At 52.4% G+C, this 18432-nt stretch overlaps 3 protein-coding genes across 9 annotated transcripts; 1 reads left to right on the plus strand and 2 right to left on the minus strand.

Annotated features, from left to right (window-relative positions):
- Positions 1 to 10359: 10359 nt before the first annotated feature.
- Catsperq (catsper channel auxiliary subunit theta) lies at positions 10360 to 12098 on the minus strand. 4 transcript variants are annotated; one of them, XM_042264791.2, is made up of 6 exons: positions 11996 to 12098; positions 11772 to 11922; positions 11483 to 11577; positions 11204 to 11399; positions 10948 to 11033; positions 10360 to 10660 (listed from the first exon to the last, which is right to left on the minus strand). In XM_042264791.2, the coding sequence occupies exons 3-6, from the start codon at positions 11534 to 11536 to the stop codon at positions 10478 to 10480; spliced, it is 519 nt and encodes a 172-aa protein (XP_042120725.1). In that variant the 5' UTR covers positions 11537 to 11577; positions 11772 to 11922; positions 11996 to 12098; the 3' UTR covers positions 10360 to 10477. The 4 variants fall into 4 exon arrangements, with proteins under 4 accessions (XP_042120725.1, XP_076412288.1, XP_015863106.2 ...); XM_076556173.1 differs by lacking the exon at positions 11996 to 12098 and having other exon boundaries at positions 11259 to 11399; positions 11483 to 11913; XM_016007620.3 differs by lacking the exons at positions 11772 to 11922; positions 11996 to 12098 and having other exon boundaries at positions 11483 to 11753.
- A 266-nt stretch (positions 12099 to 12364) lies between these two features.
- On the plus strand, positions 12365 to 18168 carry Slc52a2 (solute carrier family 52 member 2). Of its 3 annotated transcripts, none has more exons than XM_042264789.2 (5): positions 12365 to 12474; positions 16190 to 16408; positions 16503 to 17382; positions 17475 to 17598; positions 17703 to 18168. In XM_042264789.2, exons 2-5 carry the CDS (start codon positions 16279 to 16281, stop codon positions 17913 to 17915), a joined length of 1347 nt encoding a protein of 448 aa, XP_042120723.1. In that variant the 5' UTR covers positions 12365 to 12474; positions 16190 to 16278; the 3' UTR covers positions 17916 to 18168. The 3 variants fall into 3 exon arrangements, with proteins under 3 accessions (XP_042120723.1, XP_006989418.1, XP_015863216.1); XM_006989356.4 differs by lacking the exon at positions 12365 to 12474 and adding an exon at positions 15699 to 16073; XM_016007730.3 differs by lacking the exon at positions 12365 to 12474 and adding an exon at positions 15947 to 16073 and having other exon boundaries at positions 16193 to 16408.
- Fbxl6 (F-box and leucine rich repeat protein 6) lies at positions 12669 to 15656 on the minus strand. Of its 2 annotated transcripts, none has more exons than XM_042264787.2 (9): positions 15207 to 15656; positions 14793 to 14951; positions 14604 to 14667; positions 14209 to 14388; positions 14002 to 14109; positions 13808 to 13921; positions 13498 to 13732; positions 13172 to 13418; positions 12669 to 12916 (listed from the first exon to the last, which is right to left on the minus strand). In XM_042264787.2, exons 1-9 carry the CDS (start codon positions 15596 to 15598, stop codon positions 12766 to 12768), a joined length of 1650 nt encoding a protein of 549 aa, XP_042120721.1. In that variant the 5' UTR covers positions 15599 to 15656; the 3' UTR covers positions 12669 to 12765. The 2 variants fall into 2 exon arrangements, with proteins under 2 accessions (XP_042120721.1, XP_006989416.1); XM_006989354.4 differs by having other exon boundaries at positions 14209 to 14340; positions 15207 to 15654.
- Positions 18169 to 18432: the final 264 nt, after the last annotated feature.

Raw genomic sequence — 18432 nt, forward strand, 5'->3', positions numbered from 1 at the left:
AGGTCTACTTCAAAAGGCCTGCAGGGCAAAGCAGACTTGGTCCTCACTGAGGCAGAAACATGGAGGTGATGTTAGTTACTTCCCCACTGTAACTGATATCACCGGAGGGAGGGGATGTTTTATCTTCAGGTCATAGTTTTAGAGGTTCCAACCCCTGGTTCTCTATTGTCCCTGGGCTCTGTTTAGGCAGATCATGAGAGAAAGGCAGAGCAACACAGTTACTCACTTTGCAGCAGCCAGGAAGCAGAGAGGGATTGGGGGGGGGGGTGTGGACAAGGTACGTATTTCCAAATCACAACCCCAGTATTCTGTTTCCTCCAGCTAGGCCCCACCTACCAGTATCTACCTTTTTTAAAAATTTTATTATTCAATTTAATTTTACATATCAGCCACAGATTCCCCTGTCCTCCCTCCTCCTGCCCCCCTCCCCCCCAGCCCACCCCCCATTCCCATCTCCTCCAGGGCAAGGTCTCCCCTGGGGATTCAGCTCAGCCTGGTAGATTCAGTCCAGGCAGGTCCAGTCCCCTCCTCCCTTCACCCAGGCTGAGCAAAGTGTCCCAGCATAGGCCCCAGGCTCCAAACAGCCAGCTCATGCACTAAGGACAGGTCCCTGTCCCACTGCCTGGGGGCCTCCCAAACAGTTCAAGCTAACCGACTGTCTCACTTATCCAGAGGGCCTGGTCCAGCTGGGGGCTCCTCAGCTATTGGTTCATAGTTCATGTGTTTCCACTAGTTTGGCTATTTGTCCCTTGCTTTTTCCAGTCATGGTCTCAACATCTCTCACTCATACAATCCCTCCTCTTTCTCGACGATTGGACTCCTGGAGCTCCACCTGGGGCCTGGCCGTGGATCTCTGCATCTGCTTCCAGCAGTCATTGGATGAGAGTTCTAGCATGACAGTTAAGGTGTTTGACCAGAGTAGGTCCATTTGGGCTTTCTCTCGACCATTGCCAGTAGTCTATTTTGGAGGTATCTTTGTGGATTTCTGGGGACCTCTCTAGCACTTTGCTTCTTCCTATTCCCATGGGGTCTTCATTTATCATAGTGTCTCTTTCCTTGTTTTCCCACCCTGTTCTTGATCCAGCTGGGATCTCCCACTTCCCTAAGCTCTCTTTCCCCCGACCCTTGCCCTTCATTACCCACACACACACACACACACACATGTCCAGTTTGCTCATGTAGATCTCATCCATTTCTCTGTCGTTGGGCGATCCCTGTGTCTTTCTTAGGGTCCTCTTTACTAGGTAGCCTCCCTGGAGTTGTGAGTAGCAGTCTAGTCATCCTTTGTTTTACATCTAGTATCCCCCTATGAATGAGTACATACCATATTTGTCTTTCTGAGTCTGGGTTACCTCACTCAGGATGATTTTTTTCCAGATCCGCCCATTTGCCTGCAAACCTCATGATGTCATTGTTTTTCACTGCTGAGTAGTACTCCATAGTGTATATGTACCACATTTTATTTATCCATTCTTCAGTTGAAGGGCATCTAGGTTTTTTTTGTTTGTTTTGTTTTGAGACAGGGTTTCTCTGTGTAGCTTTGGCTATCCTGGAACTCACTCTGTAGACCAAGCTGACTTCGAACTCAGAGATCCACCTGCCTTTGCCTCCCAAGTACTGGGATTAAAGACTTGGCCACCACTGCCTGGCTACTACCACTTTCTAATAATGCCATAATATGATTCCATCAATGGGTTGATGAGTCCTGGTAGTCAGTCAGGTTCCAAATGCCCCGCCCCTGAACTTTGCTCCATTGGAATCAGGCCTTCACTTGTGAGCCTTTTGGAGGAACACTTTATATTCAAACAAGGACAAAAGCCAAAGTGACTGGGGATCGTAAGAGTCTGGATCACAGCATGACAACAATGATAGCTGTGTCCTTGACAAGTAAGCAAAGCACAGGCATCCGAGTTCAGGCACTGAACCCATAGGGAAAAGCCAGGCTTGGTGGCATGCACTTGTAATCCCTGCACTGGGAAAGTAAGAGCCAGCCAGAGCTCATTGGCCAGTCCACCTAGTCTACTTGGTGAGTTCTTGGCCAATGAGAGACCCTGTCTCAAAAACACACACAAAAGTAAATGATGTTTCTGAGGTAAAACATCAGAGGATGTTCTCTGGTTCAACCAGCACATGCACCGCACACCTGCACACACACACACACACACACACACACACACACACACACACACACACACACAGCAAATATCAAAGCAGTAAATATTTTCATTAAATATAATATCTAGTATGCTATAAAAAGTGACTGTGTGAACTTTTATAGGATCCCAAAACATGCCAAAAAATACAAAATAAGAAAAAACAACAAAAAAGATAAAAAAGCAGGGCGGTGGCCCACGCCTTTAACCCCAGCACTGGGGAGGCAGAGCCAGGAGGATCTTGTGAGTTCGAGGCCAGCCTGGTCTATAGGGTGAGTTCCAGGACAGCCATAGCTACACAGAGAAACCCTGTCTCAAACAAAACAAAACCAAAAAGAGAGAAAACAAAAAGAGGAAAAGATTATGGCCAAAATTCTCCCAAATAACCCACAGACTCTCCAGCACTCAGGAGACAGAAGCAGGCAGATCTCTGAGAGTTAAAGTCCAGCCTAGTCTATGTATCAAGTTCAGGACAGCCAGGGCTACCTAGAGAGAGGCTGTCTCAAAATACCAAAACAAAAAACACAGACTCACATTCAACCAACTCCACACACAAAACAGGAAGAGTACCAAGGCACATCTTATAATGAAATTGCTTAAAAGCAGTGATGAGACCGGTGTGGTAGGACACAGGCTATAATCCCAGTCTCTGGGGAGCAGAGGCAAGAGGATCAGAAGTTAAGATCCTGTCTTAAGCAAAGTAATCAACACCCCCACAAAAAAAAAAAAGTTGCAGCAGCAGGGAAGAGCCAAGTCTCTCATAGAGAACAAGCCAGGGCTGGAGGGATAGTTCAGTTGGTAAAGCTCTTGCCACACCAACCTGGGACCCTGAGCTCACTCCCTAAAACCATGAAAAATCTGGCTGTGGGTACAAGCTTGTGATTCCCTTGGAGAAGGGGAGACAGGAAGGTCCCTTGGGTGCCCTGGCCAGCCAGCCTAGCCTTCTCAGTGAGTTCCAGGCCAGTGAGAGACCCTGTCTCCAAACACAAGGCGATGGCTCCTGAGACATACCACATAAGGCTGACTGATAGATTCTACAGGTGCGCTCACGTGACCACACACACACTCAAGAAAACAGGCCAGTGAGATGGCTTAGCAGGTTAAGGCATTTGCCGCCGAGCCTGATGTGTTCATTCCCAGCATACACCTGGTGGAAGGACAGAGCCAGCAGCTGCCAGTTGTCCACTGACACCCACGTGCACACACAGACACACAGATACACAGACAAAATAAATGTGATTTAAAATAAAAAAAAAAATAGAGCCAGGTGGCAGTGGTGCACACCTTTTATCCCAGCACTCGGGAGGCAGAGGCAGGAGGATCTCTGTGAGTTCGAGGCCAGCCTGGTCTACAGAGTGAGTTCCAGGACAGGCTCCAAAGCTACACAGAGAAACCCTGTCTCAAAATCAACAACAACAACAGTCAGTCATGGAAGGAACTCTTCTTTAATCATCCCAGCACATAGGAGCAAAGGCAGATGGATCTCTGTTTGAGTCTAGCCTGGTCCAGGTAGGGAGCTCCAGGCCAGTCAGGGTTAGATAGTGAGACCCTTTCTCAAAAAATGAAAACAATGAAAAAAAATATTTTTAGCTGGGAGGTGGTGGCGCATGCCTTTAATCCCAGCACTTGGGATGCAGAGACAGGCAGATCTCTGAATACATACTATAATTTTCCCACTGTTATGAATTATAATATGAATATCTATGCTTTCTGATGGTCTTAGGGAACCTCTGTAAAAGGGTCACTTGATCTGCCCCCATAGGTCCCAACCCATAGGTTGAGAACCACTCTTCTAGGGGCCCCAGACGAATACAACCTGTATACAAAACTGTCATAATGAAACACATTGTCATGGATAATTAATATATGCTTATAAAAATGGAGTGCTCACCACAGATGAATGGATAAAAAACAGATTGCTAGTGATATAGCTTAAGGGAAGAACACGATTGGTGTGTGGAAAGCCTTCCGGTCACTCCCAGTATTTCTTTTTGTGTGTGTGTGTGTGGCTTTTTTAAGACGGTGTTTCTTTGTGTAGCTTTGCACCTTTCCTGGAACTCACTTTGGAGACCAGGCTGGCCTCGAACTCACAGAGATCCGCCTGCCTCTGCCTCTGCCTCCTGAGTGCTGGGACTAAAGGCGTGCGCCACCACTGCCTGGCTATTCCCAGTATTTCAAATGAATGAATGAATGAATGAATGGTAAGTAAAAAGTTAAAGGTTGCCATCAACCACCAAAAGTTAGGAGTGAGACAAGAATCTCCCTTTGAGCCCACAAACTCTGGTCTCTGGAGCTATGGAAAAAAAGTGACTATTGACAGAAGCCCTCCAGGTCCTTGGTACTTCGTTGTCCCAGGAAACCAATACTGTTCCACTCAGATTCTGAGCTCGTTTGTTTGCTATGGAGCTGGAAGTGAAGCCCCTGCTTCCCACATGCTTGACAAGTACCCACTCACCCCCACCCCCTCTGCTCTTTCCCCTGCCCCTAAGTTCTTTTAGCCTTGAGTTATGTTGCAAGAGAGACTTCGGATGGAGAGAGAACACTTCCATTTTCAAGCAAAATCTGGAGGAAATATTTCCTATATAGAACTCACCACACTGAAAAGTTAATATTTTTTAATTATAGCCACCAACATGCAAAACTTTATTTTATTTTTTGGCATTTTCAGAGAGGGTTTTATGAAGCTCAAGCTGGTCTCAGACTCACTGTGTAGGTAAGGATGAACTTAAACTTGACCCTCCTTGGCGTATTATAGGCGTTCACCACCAGACCTGGTTTTATGCAAAGCTTGAGACTGAACTCGAGGCTTTGTATAAGTGAGGCGAACATTATCCCAGCTAAGTCACATCCCAAGCCCTGCAAAAGGATTTTATTAAGGAAGAGCCTCTAGGCATAGATAACATCTAGGGCATTACCTGTGAAATGTTTTTGGGTTCAAGGTTAAGTCCAGAGTGTAGGTGTTAACATTTGGTGAGGTCAAAGACTAGAGGCAATATTCACACTGTTTGTTTTTGTTTTGAGGTCTACAGGGTCCCTCTGCAGTCCAGGCTGGTCTTGGACTTGGGGCAGTCTCTTGTCTCAGCCTTCTAAGTGCTGACATTACAGACATGAGCTACCTCGGCCGGCTCTTCCAGCAATCTTATGTCAGCCACAATACTTTGTCCTAGAGGCGACCTTGAAGAGATTCCTGGGTGTGAACCTTGCCTAATAACACATCTAAACAGTTGAAAGCCTGCATGGTGTTTAGAGGAGTCATACTGGCTTGGACGAAATGAGCTAGACCATTCAAAACAAAAAGAGACCCTCGAGCTTCTACGTTTGTCGGTACAGACAAAGCCAGCCAAGAATAAGGATGGTTAAAAGAACAGAGCCAAGCCGAGCGGTGGTGGCGCACGCCTTTAATCCCAGCACTCGGGAGGCAGAGCCAGGCAGATTTTTGTGAGTTCGAGGCCAGCCTGGTCTGTGGAGCAAGATCCAGGAAAGGTGCAAAGCTACACAGAGAAACCCTGCCTGGAAAAACCAAAGAGGAGGAGAAAGAAGAGAGAAGAAAGAAGAAGCAATTGGAGCAGTGGAAGGTTCTAGAGCAAGGTCCTACTACTTCAGGACAGCAGGATGTCTGCTGCTGCTCCTGTTTAAAAATTTTTTTTCCAGTGCTGGGGTCCAAACCAAGGACCTTGTACGTGCTGAGTAAATAAATGCTATACCACTGACCTACATTCCTGGCCCCAATATGTAACCCAGCCCCTCTCCATTTTCTATGAGACATGGTATCACTATGTAACCTGGCTGGCCTGGAATTCGACATGTAAACCAGGCTGACTTCAAATTCAGCAGAGGTTCTCCAGCCTCTGCCTCGCTAGGATCAGAGGCCCGCACCACCACGCAGGGCTAACTTGTTTATTAAAGCCAGCCTCCTAAAGGCAGAGACTAAGTGCACACCTCCAGGCCAGGTTCAGTACGTTACATTTCTATGATTAATTTGTCAAAACTAAGAAACCCAACACCGATTGACACATTATTAACAGAACCCAGGCTTTATTTGGAGTTACCAATCTCCTCACCAGCGTCCACTTTCTGTTCCCGGTGCCAGCTCATTCGAGGTGATCACCACATTTAGGCATCCCTTGTGGTCCCTTGGGGTCTGTGATGCACTTAGCTTTTCCTTGCTCTCTGTGGCTTTTTTTTTTTTTTAAGGAATGATGTCCAATTTTGTAAAATGGAATATTTCATAGAATACTCCAACTGGGCTCGTTATGTAGTCCAGGCGGGCCCAGAACTTGAGAGACTCAAGTTGCTCAAGCACTGAGATCCCATGCATGTGCCACCATACCTTTCTTAAGTTGACGTTGGTCTGCAGTTGTCTGTAGATGAGGGTGACCCAGTCTTCTTACTGAAGTCTAGCGATAGTATATGACACACGTGATTTAAAGTGGTATCTGTCTCGGTGGTCCACTGTCCACTTACCAGCTCCCTCTTCTATACCCTGCTTTGGAAGCTGTATACAGCCCACATTCCAGGCTGTCTCCATCTACTCCGTCTACTGAAGACAGTCCATCTCTTTGTCACTAATGTACATGGCGTGGGGGCTGGGTTTTTAATTCTCAGGACTCTGGACCTGACAACCCCAAGGGAGGACTGTGCCTGAGGACCCCCGTGTGTTTCTGCACCTGACATAGATGCTCAGACTCTGGACTTCAACCTGAGTGGAGGGCCAATGACCTGAGACCTCAAGGGTCCTGGAAGGAGTCTGTATCTTTCAGGGGAGACCTAGAGGGTGTACTCTGTTGGACTGCTTATACTTACAGCCCTGCTCTTCCTATCTCCTAAGGGTCATCTAACCCCTCCACACAGTGATGGCTTTTGTTGTTGGTGGTGGTTTATTTGTTTTGTTTTTCCAGTCAGGGTTTCTTTGTGTAGCTTTGGAGCCTGTCCTGGAACTTGATCTGTAGAGCAGACTGGCCTCGAACTCACAGAGATCCACCTGTCTCTGCCTCCCGAGTGCTGGGATTAAAGGCATGCGCCACCACTGCTGCTTTCTTGTGTAACTTCTGTCCATGGAGGCATCAACATGTAACACATTTAGACATATGTTGAAACAGGTGCCTTCCAGGGTCTGCTCTCTTATTATTTCCTCTCTGAAAGCCAACATCTGGGGGACCTCCTGAATGATTAGAGGCTACTTGGAAAAGGGTCCTGCATAATGGCAGGTCATCTTGGACATTGTGGCCCCAACCAAGTTCCTAGCTAGTATAGCTACATGAATTATCCAGCTACATAAGTGGAGTACACCTGCTCCCAATCATGTGTAGCCCTAATCACCTTCCTTTCTGCCCATCCAAGAACATGGTTTTTACAAATAGCCAATCACCTGCTTCAAAATAAATCTTTTGGAACAATAATATCTAGTATTCTACACTAGTATTCTTTTAAAAAGTGTGTGTGTGTGTGTGTGTGTGTGTGTGTGTGTGTGTGTGTGTTTGTGTGTGTGTACACAAAAACCCTCTTGTGAGTACAGGTGCCCACAGTGACAAGAGGGTGCTAGATTCCTTGGAACTAGAATTGCAGGCAGTTGTGACCACATGTGACCATGTGGGTGCTAGAAACTAATGTTGGGTCCTCTATAAGAGCAGTATATTCTTTTAACCACTGATCCTGATCTCCAGCCCCCCAATATGCCTTAAATGTGCTCAAATGAGGCCTCCATCTTGTAGGCTGCCTTCTCTTTCTCTACCTAGAGTTCCACTATTTCCCTCCCTCTCCCCACTTGTACAGAGCTAGTGAGTTCCTTCTCTGAAGTCAAGTCCCCATCTTACATAACATAGGTTCCCTCTCCTCCCATTCCCGGTTCCCAGTCTCTGAGGCTCTTCCTCTGCCTCTGTGTCAGATACCAGATCGACATCCCTGTACACCTTCTCACCTACTACCCCTACTGAACTGCCAGATACATCTTACCCGGGGCCTTGGCTTTGTAGACACATCTGGAAAATGTGGTGGTCAGTTTTGTCAACTTGACTGAACTTAGAAGCACTACGGGAAAAAATGGCTATGTATGTCTATGAGCCCCACCTTAAATGGGGGTAGCAACATCTTGTGGCCTAGCTAGCATACTGGATTGTATATAAAGGAGAAAGTGAGCAGAGCATCAATATTCTTCTCTCCCTGCTTCCTGACTGTGGATACAATTGAGCTCAGCTTCTCTATGCTCTGGCTTTCTGTGCCTTCCCCACCAAAACAAGGCAGATCCCGTCACCCATGAGACGATAGAAACATTTCTTCCCTTAAGCTGATTCTTCTCAGGAATTTGGTCACAGCAACAGGTAATTGATAGAGATGCAGACCTGTGCATGCAGCTCCTTCCTTCTCCCCATGCCTTTCTGTTAAAAAAAAAAAAAAATCTCCCATGCAGGGATAAAAGTACAGCTCAGTGGGACACCATTTGCCTAGCACCCCTGAGTCCCTGGGTTCAAGCCTCAGATCTGTAAAATCATTGAATACTGAGTAATTCTGCCCAGCAACTTCAGGCCTAACTCCCCTTAGAAATCTTACTCCCATCCTGCTCACCAGCCCCTGTGCCCAGGCCAGAAGCCCTGGGCCTCACAAGAAGTGCCTTTGTTTCCCCGGGCCTACCTACCCAGTAAATCCTTCAAGCTGTGACCTCAGCCGACTCCTCTTTGCAGTTCTTGAAACCTTAGTGCTTCTACTTGTCCTTCTCTTGCTCACAGGGCTTCTCATTGAACTTCCCAGCCATTTTCCATTGGCGTGACTAACAATTTGTAATTTTCCAAGGATGTTTTCTGTCCATCATCCTTTCCTCCCCATCCCTCTTCCTCTCTTTTTCCTTCCTTTTTTTTTTTTTTTGTCCCAACGGATTGATGAAACCCATGCCTTGCACATGTGAGCTTCATCCTACACTCCAGATCCCTTACTAAACTTTTTTTTCTAAGACAGTATCTTATTACCGTCATACTATCAAACTTCTGGTCTCTACCTCCTGGGTGCTACAATTAAAGGTGTTCCACTCTGCCTAACCCCTTAGTGATTTTTATTGTTGAGACAGGATCTCTGTAGCCCAAACCTTGGGCTCACAGTGTATCAGAGGATGGCCATGAACTTCTGATCTTCCTGGTTCTATCCACCCAAAGCTGAGATTATAGGTGTGTAGATTAACAACATTTTAATGAAGACTCCATATTTTCTTTCTCTCTTTTTTTTGGGGGGGTGGGTGGGTTGGTTTCTTTTTATTTTTATTTATCTTTATTTTATGTGCATTGGTGTATGCATGTATGTCTGTGTGAGGGTGTCAGATCTTAGAGTTACAGACAGTTGTTAGCTGCCATGTGGGTGCTGGGAATTTAACCCGGGTCCTCTGGTAGAGCAGTTGGTGCTCTTAACCATTGAGCCATCACTCCAGCCCCTTGTTTTTGTTTTTTTTTTTTGAGACAGTTTTTCTATGTGTAACTTTGGCTGCCCTGGAACTCGCTCTGTAGACCAGGCTGGCCTCAAAATCAGAGACAGATCCACCTGCCTCTGCCTCTCAAGTGCTGGGATTAAAGGCATGCACTAGGCAAGGCTCTATATCTTTATCTTGTAGCTCTACTAATTATGTAGCTAGTCCTGGTACCAGGGACACATGCCAACATGTTGACCACAGAGCCAGATGGACAGTGGTCCTCTGCTCCCATGGCAGCCCCAGGCACCAGGAGGCCTCAGTGGGAGCTAGAGTGTTCTTCCAGACAAGGATGCTCATCAGAGACACAAAGTATATGCCATGGTGGGCCTGGCAGCTTGGCCGAGGACTCTGGAAGCCAAGTGTGCATAAGCAACGTTGGGATACGGAGTCCCATTTATGCCAGAAGGCCCAGGGCATATCATCTGACTCTGCCCCATATCACTGCTGGCTGGACGAGGGGCAGGTGCTTAAGTCAGACAGACCAATCATATTCTGACTGCCGGGCTTCATTGGTTAGCCCCAATTCAGCATTGCGGGCTAAGAGGGACAGGAAGTCCTAAACCTAGTGATGAGTTCAGATACTCAGAGGCCTGGTTACATGATACTCTGCTCGCTGCTTCTAACCCAAACTGTGGGATTCGCTCCAGAGGCTGGAGAAGATGGGATTCTCAGGCCCTGGAAGGTTGTGCTAGGGGAAGACCCTTAAAGAATGCCCCCTCAAAAACAAACAAACAAACAAACAGAGAACCACCTGGCTGGAGACGGAAGCAGCTTTAGTAAGAGGAAGGCTGGTAGGTGGGGCTGGCTGGCCGTCCCTCCAGGATGGGGATAAGGACAGTGTCGGGAAAAGGAGGTTGGGATTCAGGCCCCAGGGTTAAACATCCAGGTCGGTGACACTTGACTTGGTGTAGGCCTGTGCCTTTCGCTGCACAATGCCAGGGTTAAAGGTCGCCCCCAGTGGCCAGTGGCGGACCACGTGACGGTAGGAGGCAGCCAGGTAGTCAAAGTAGTTGATGTTGAGTTTCCGGGCAATGTGCCGGCCCAGGAATTCCATTTGCTATGAATAAGTGAATGGCAGCCGGGTCTCCATTCTCCAGGTAGGAGAATCCCCCCGCCTGCCCCCCACCAGCATGCTCTTTAGGTATCCTTTCCCCTTACCAAGGAAGTACCCCTAGCCCTGCCTAGGATCCACGGTGCTCCTGCCACCCTTGGCAGAGTGGAGGCCTCACTAAAGAAACTGTGCTATATATTTACCCTCCGAGGGAAAATTAGCCCCACTCAAGAACTCTGAGCAGCAGGTTATCTTTTTTGGGGGGCTGGGGTGGGGTGGGGTGCAGGACCTACCTCATAGCGCTCTGACAGCTGTACCAGGACAAGCGGCTCTAGCTTGTGGCCACAAAGGACCAGCTGGAAGAAGCACCTGCCATAGGCTAGCAACAGATACGCAACTGAGCCAGGACCCTAACCTCCCAGAGCCTAGGGGCAGGATGGCAGGGGTTGGGCCTCCAGGGTGGGAGCGTCCAGATGGACTGTTTATTGGCCCTTCCCAGCTCTGAATCCACGTCCCTCTCCCTCTCCCCTCTCCCATCCCAGACATCACCATCAGAGCTGAGTGTCAGGCGCACGTAGACCAGATGCATTGGCCCCTGACATACAGTTCGGCCGCTGATGGAGAAATGGTACATGCCACGGGTGTGATTCAGCACTAGGCGGCGCCGGGGCAATGAGGAGATCATGAGCCACAGGCCGATAGCCATGCCATAGGCAGGAAAACACCAGGTCTCCTGCTTCTCTACCTGTGGGCACCAAGGATTAATAGGGAGGTGAGTGCTGGCAGGAGGTTCTTGCGTGGGGTGGGGTGGGGTGTAGGACCTCTGACCTGTTCCAGGGTACCAGTGCAGACCAAGACAAGGCAGAAGATGAAGAGCAGCATCCCCTTCCAGAGCGTGTCCAGGAAGTACTCTAGCACAAAGACTGAGGACAGCATGATCCGGCACATGAGGACAGCCAGGAGCTGCCCCCAGGCGTTGGAGGGTACCAGGGATTTGGGGGATAGAGCCCACCCAGTGGAGGTTCTCCATGCTACTACAGTGCCTACCCTCACCCATCCAGGCCTCAGCCAGCCTCTCCACTTCTAGGCGCCTGGCCATGCCCAGTCCCCTGCCTACCATCCTGCTGCTGCTGCTGGAAGGGGTAAAAGCTGTTGTGCTTGAGCCTCCTGGCTAAGTGACGCTCAGTAGAGTAGAGACCTAGGGCCCAGAACCAGAAGTGCTGGGCAATGGCAGACGTGGAGAAGCCACTGGTCTGTTCCTTGGGGACCTGGTTAGGTAGAAGTAGTCAGCGTACGGCTTGCCCACTGCCCTCACCCACCGCCTCTATAGAGGACTCGCACCCGAGACAATTCCAGGGTGGCAGTTCAGGAAGGAACAAGAGTGCCAGACAAGAGGAGGGCAGGGAAGTAGACAGCAGTCCAGGCCGGGCTGCCTGGGTTCTAGAAGTTCAGGGCCGAGGGTTCTAGAAGGGGCTGTTCTATTGACCACACCTTTCTAGTGAGCATTGCACTCTCCGGTCAGTCCCCACGACCTGGAAGGCAGCCTGGCTTCCTCATGGCTGGACAGCCTAAGTCAATGCTACCAACACTGTCAACTCCCGGATTCTAGTGGCTGATAAAGGCCTCTGTACCTTTTTTTTCCCCACCATTTTACCCCTCACTGCCTACCCTACCCTCAGATAACCGTGTTCCAAGGGTGGAATTCACACAGTTCAGGGGTCAAACCCTGCAGTGAGCAGACACAGCAAACCCTTGGGCTAGGAGACCTAAGAGCCATTCCCATATACTCAGGCCTGGGCTGCTGTAGCCTGCACCATCAGGTACGACCCTGTTTTTCATCCAACAACTTACTCTAAGGACCATATGTTGGTCCATGCTTGTAAGCCTATCACTTGGGAGGCTGAGATAGGTTGGATTACTGTGAGTTTAAGGTCAGCCTGGGCTACACTGAGTTCCAGGCCAGCCTCCTAGATTAGTGTGAGCAGAATCTCAAAGAAAACAACAAAGGACCATACAGAATGCTTAAAAATACTTTATTGTAACAAAAGCTCAAACATTTCCAAGTGAAAAGGGGCAGGGAAAAGAGCTGGGAGGTGTCTGAGTCCAGTGGACTATCTGGAGGCTGGTGGGCTTGTAAGCAGCTGTTCTAGACACCACTGGACTTCCTCCAGGCCCCGGTAAGCTCGCTTCAGACCCCTGGGGAGGCACCGGCAGGACTCCAGATTGAGATACAGCAGCCCCGGGCAACTGCTAATCACAGAACTGTGGAACAGGCAAGGCCATGGGAAAGTGAGCTGTGGGCCAGGGAGCCCTCTCTGTCCTCACTTTACACCAGGCCTACTACCTATAGCCACCCAGGCCTAAGCTTAGTTCTCCTGATGGCCCCAAGCAGGAGTCTGGCCAGTGCCTATACTCTGCTTGGCCCCTGTGACACCGGGAAGGACACCTCTGGTTCCCCAAGTCAGATATGGCACCAAGCAGTACGAGAGTCAAAGACCCAGAGAAAGAGGCACTGACCTGACTGTGCTTGGTGTGACTCGGGTACCCCTTAGGTTGAGGGAGCACAAGGCTGGGTGTAAGCCCCCAGAGGCGCCAGAAAAAACGGCCAGGGCCTGTTCCAGGTCTTTCTCGCTGAAGCCTTGGCCACTGAAGTCCAGCTCCCTCAGGGTGTGGTACCACTTCTGGGTCAACAGAGGGCTGCCTTTCTTAGCCAGCGTCAAGCCGTCAGACATGCCATACAGGCCCAGGTAGAGTTGCTCCAGCTCTGGGATGAGAGAACCGAGTGTGAACAGGAGGCAGGCGATGATTTCCCACATCCCATCTACCACGCAAGGCCAGCTGACCTTGACACGGCAAATCACACAGGCCCGTGGGCGTGATCCGAGCACAGCCTCGGAGATCCAGCAGGCGCAGTTTGGGGGAGCAATGGAGCAAGCGGCCCAGAACCTCGTTGCTCACAAAGTTGCAGGTGGAGCCAGCCAGGCAGAGCTCCTCGAGGCTGGGGAAGCCTGGTCCTTGGGGCACCCCCCCTCGTCCACAAGGCTTGGGAAGCCAAATCAGGTTCAGCAGTCGTAGCACCTGTGAGTCGGGGGGAGGGACAGGCTGCAGACGCGTCGCCAAGTGGCAACGTGGGAGAAGGGAGAGCATAGATACCTGTAACCGGGGGCAGCCTTTCTGCAGGGCCTCCACAGGCAGCTGCAGGGGTGTGCTGTTGCAGTTCATGCCAGTGCTGACCTCCAGGACTTGCAGCTGGGGGCAGCAGCTGCCCTGTAATGGTGGGGGAACACACTAGGTCAAAGGCCTGGCAGTTCCCGCGCAGCTCAGTCCCTGCCCATTCACCAACCTACCAGCAGCGCACCCAAGATGGCTGTCGTCTGGGAACTGTAGGTCAGCCACAGCTTCCGCATTCGGGACCCTGCTTCCTCCAAGAAGCTCACCACAGCTGTAGACTCTACCTAGGGGTCCAGCACAGGGTGTGTGTGTGGGGGGGGGCGGTGTGTGTCACCTCACAAGGGCCCAGGCGTCGTCGGGGCCCCTTGGGGCACAGGACTCACCATGGAATGGTGTAGGTCCAGGCTGTGGAGCTGGCAGCAGGCTTTGGCTAACATGACCAGCGTGTCAGCAGTCACATTGTGGCAGTCTGAAAGCTTGAGGAAGGTGAGCCGGGGACAGAACCTGCTAACCAGCTGTGGCAAGAGAGAGGCCATCTGGGGTTGGGGAGGGCAGGTAAAAGTCTACAGAGACAACGGACGTCCTGACAAAGCCCATTCTGCCCAGGCCAGGCCCACTTGGGTGCCTTTTCCTCTGGCAACTTCCTACCTAAGGTGTGAGCAAGACAGAACTGAGCGGGGCAGACAGACATCTCTGTGGGGCAGCACCAAGGGCACTGTCCCGACAGTGGACAACTCAAATGTTACAGCTGGTGTTCAGGGCAGTCTCAAGCTCTCACCTCCAACACAGGGTGCACTTGAGACTTCCAATGGATGAGGGTCAACCTCTGGAGCTGTGAGAACCTGGGCGACAGCAAGGCCCAGTTGCGCTAGAGTCCTCGGGCTGCCCCCTCGGGCCAGCATCCTCCCTGCCCAACGCTGATGCGCGGAGGCACAGGCAGAGCAAGGGAACGACAAGGGACCCTCACCGATTGGGTATGAGCCACTCCAGGGAAGCAAGGAGCTTCTTCTCTGCCTTAAGGTTGCCCTTGGCAGCCCGGCCAACCAGCGGGGGTGACAGGGTCACAGTGTGCCAGAGTGCAGGATGGGAGGTGGCTTCATGCCAACGGCGGCAAACGCGTGCAGCCCTAGGAGAAGAAAGAGTTGGCTGAGAGTGCATGACTTTTCGTGAGCGATGCCTACAGTAAAGTGTCTCAGGAGCAGCCTATCTGCCCTTGCAACTTGCGGCGCCGTGGTCTTAAAGCCAGGCTTTGGGGGGCTCCAAGTGGAGATAGGTGCCGGAGCACTCGTGTATAACCCGTTGAGATGCTCTGCCCTCTGCCTTTGCAGCTCCACCTGCTCAGTGCGCCAGTCCATACCCCTGGCAGGCGCTGTTAGCGTACCTGCCAAGAAAAGGCATGGGCCCATGAGCCGCAACCAACAACCCGAAAATATGCACCAGGACTTCTAAGGGAATACGGTCTCCCCAGCCGGAGTCCGGGCCCTGATCCGGCGACGGCTCGGGTCGGGGCTTGGTCCTGTGCTTGGCAGCCGCCGTGGGGCCGCGAGCCGGGGGTCTCGGAGCGCGGCGAGGGGCGCGCCTGTGCGCGCGAGCGCGGGTAGGTTCCAGGTCCGGCAGCACGAGCAGCATGCTGTCCGCTTGCTGCAGGTGGTACCCAGAGCCGCGGGGCGCCAGCCTGTCCCACCACCAGTCCTCGGCCGAGCGGGCCCGCGCGTCGGCCCGCTTGGAGCCCCGAGCTCGACGCCGAACTCGCCCAGAGGATACAGGAGCCATAGCTCCGGTCCCCCCGCTAAAGCGGAAGGTGGACGGGTGGGCTGGGAGGAAGGGGCGTGGCCCTCGACCTCAGGTCTTCCACCACACTCAGCTTCCGGGGGCGGGACTTCCGCCGCGAGGACAGCGGCTTTGCGGGTGTCTTTCCTCCAGGTCTGGGGCTGGGGTTTGGCTGAGTCCGGGACCAAGCCGCGTGCTGCTGGTGCTGGGCGGGCATCTCCGGCCCCACGGCCCAGATGCACAGCGCTCGGCGGTGGAGCCCGGGGTAAAGCCAGCCGTGCCACGCCCCTCACCGACCCGCGCCGGTTGCCTTGGAGTTCGCTGTGGTCCCGATTGGTTTAGCAGTGCCGAGACTTCCTTCTCAAGCTGCAGGCACTGCTCCTTCGCTGGTCCTCCTCCCCAGAGCCACGCTTTAGGCCAGCGTCTTGCTCTCCCGCTTGCCAGTCTTGCGCTGTGGGGTCCCGGTGCAGGCTCCTTGGTGCGTGCAACTCTTGATCGATCTGCCTCCTCCCTTCAGGTGCCTTAGTCTTGCGATTTGTTTACCTCAGACCCCGGTTCTGTCCACTCGCCTTTTTTTTTTTTGTCTCCTTCCAGCAGGAAGAGGTTTGGCTCCTAGAGTAGCTAGAGGAGCTTCGGACCTACGTGGGGGAAGAGTGGACTGTGATCCTGCCCCCTCTGACCTAATGGCAGCACCTCCGCTGGGCCGACTGGTGCTGACCCATCTGCTGGTGGCCCTCTTCGGCATGGGCTCCTGGGCTGCGGTCAACGGGATCTGGGTGGAGCTGCCTGTAGTGGTGAAAGAACTCCCGGAGGGTGAGTGAGGAGAAGTGGGCGGAGGTGGGCTGCAGGTGCTCTTGGCTCCTTAGCCTGGGGTGGGGGCTTACGCAGTCTCCTCCCTCCACTGCAGGTTGGAGCCTCCCTTCGTACCTCTCTGTGCTTGTGGCGCTGGGGAACCTGGGTCTGCTGCTGGTGACCCTGTGGCGGCGTTTGGCCCGCGGCAAGGGCGAGCGGATCCCTATCCAAGTGGTGCAGGGGCTAAGCATCGCGGGCACAGCCCTGCTGGCCCCTCTGTGGCACTATGAGGCCCCAGTGGCAGGGCAGCCCCACTCGGTGGCCTTCCTGACGCTGGCGTTTATATTGGCACTAGCCTGCTGTGCTTCAAATGTCACTTTCCTGCCCTTCCTGAGCCACCTGCCACCTCCCTTTTTACGGTCTTTCTTCCTGGGCCAGGGCCTGAGCGCTCTGTTGCCCTGTGTGCTAGCCCTGGCGCAGGGGGTGGGCCGCCTTGAGTGCCTGCCTGTGCCTGACAATGGTACCACCGGGCCGCCCATCAAGGTGTCTCCCATCAACTTCCCAGAGCGCTTTTCTGCCAGCACTTTCTTCTGGGTGTTGACTGCCCTTCTGGGCACTTCAGCTGCTGCCTTCCAAGGTCTCCTATTAGTACTGCCGTCGGCACCATCTGTACCCATGATGGGTCCAGGGCTCCGGGAAGGAACACCAGGAGCAGAGGAGGAAGAGGAAGAGGCCTCACCTTTGCAGGAGCCACCAGGCCCGGTGGCAGTGACTAGTCCCAGCTCCGACCCTAAGGCCCTTCAACTGTTCTCTTCCCGAAGTGTCGGTCTGCTGGGGCTCCTGGCTGTCACCAACGCGCTGACCAACGGTGTGCTGCCCGCCGTACAGAGCTTTTCCTGCCTGCCCTATGGGCGCCTGGCCTACCACTTGGCTGTCGTACTGGGTAGCCTCGCCAACCCCCTTGCCTGCTTTCTGGCCATGGCAGTGCTGTGCAGGTGCACATGGGTCCCAAGCCCCAGAGGGGAGGAACTTGAGGTCAGCCGGTGCCTGGGACAGCCAGTCCTGAATCTCAGCCCATCCTTGGCAGGTCTCTGGCAGGGCTGTATGGTCTGTCTGTGCTGGGCATGTGCTTTGGAGCCTACCTAATGACGCTGGCAGTCCTAAGTCCCTGCCCTCCTCTGGTGGGCACCTCTGCAGGTGTGGTCCTCGTGGTAAGTATAGTGGGGGCCTGAAAGAGGAAGAGGGCCTGTCTCAGAGCAGGGGGATTTCACGTTGAGCTTGCCGCTGCAAAACGCCCCTCTGCCCCCACTTCCAGGTGCTTTCCTGGGTACTGTGCGCAGGTGTGTTCTCATACGTCAAGGTGGCAGTCAGCTCCATGCTGCACAGTGGAGGCCGGCCAGCGTTGCTTGCAGCTGGTGTGGCCATCCAGGTGGGCTCTCTCCTGGGGGCCATGGCCATGTTCCCTCCCACCAGCATCTACCGAGTGTTTCGAAGTGGAGAGGACTGTGTGGACCAGTGTCAGCCTTGAACCTGGGACGTGTGGGACGCACATCCCCTCCCTTGGTCTCCACCTGGAGACTGCCACTTTGACTGAGCCCTGTGTGGCCTCCCTACTCACAGATGCACTCGTGGATTTTGCACACTCCATAGGAGACCTGGCTTTTGAGAAAAAGACCAGGATGAGGACCAAAGCGCAGGCCTGGAGCCAGGGATAGGTTGGGGCTTGTGGCCTTCACCCTGGGACCTTTGTGGGATTTGCACAATAAAAACATTTCTATCTAGTGAGTTGTTGATCCCGTGAGCCCGGCTCCCTGTACCAGGTCAGCTTCCCACTGCAGGAGTGGAGAGTTCCTGATCCCGCGGACCTGGAGTAACAGACTGCTCTGAGCTGCCGTGCAGGTGCTGGGAATCGAACCCAGGTCCTCTGGAGCAGCAGTAAGTACTCCTAACCACTGAGCCTTCTCTCCAGCCCCGAGAGTTGGTTTTTAAGGTTCCAGCCCTCTCAGGATTTCTCAGCTTGAGAGCATTGCTTACCAGCCCTCCAG

This window comes from Peromyscus maniculatus, chromosome 20 (genome assembly GCF_049852395.1).
Source record: "Peromyscus maniculatus bairdii isolate BWxNUB_F1_BW_parent chromosome 20, HU_Pman_BW_mat_3.1, whole genome shotgun sequence".
NCBI lineage: Eukaryota > Metazoa > Chordata > Mammalia > Rodentia > Cricetidae > Peromyscus > Peromyscus maniculatus.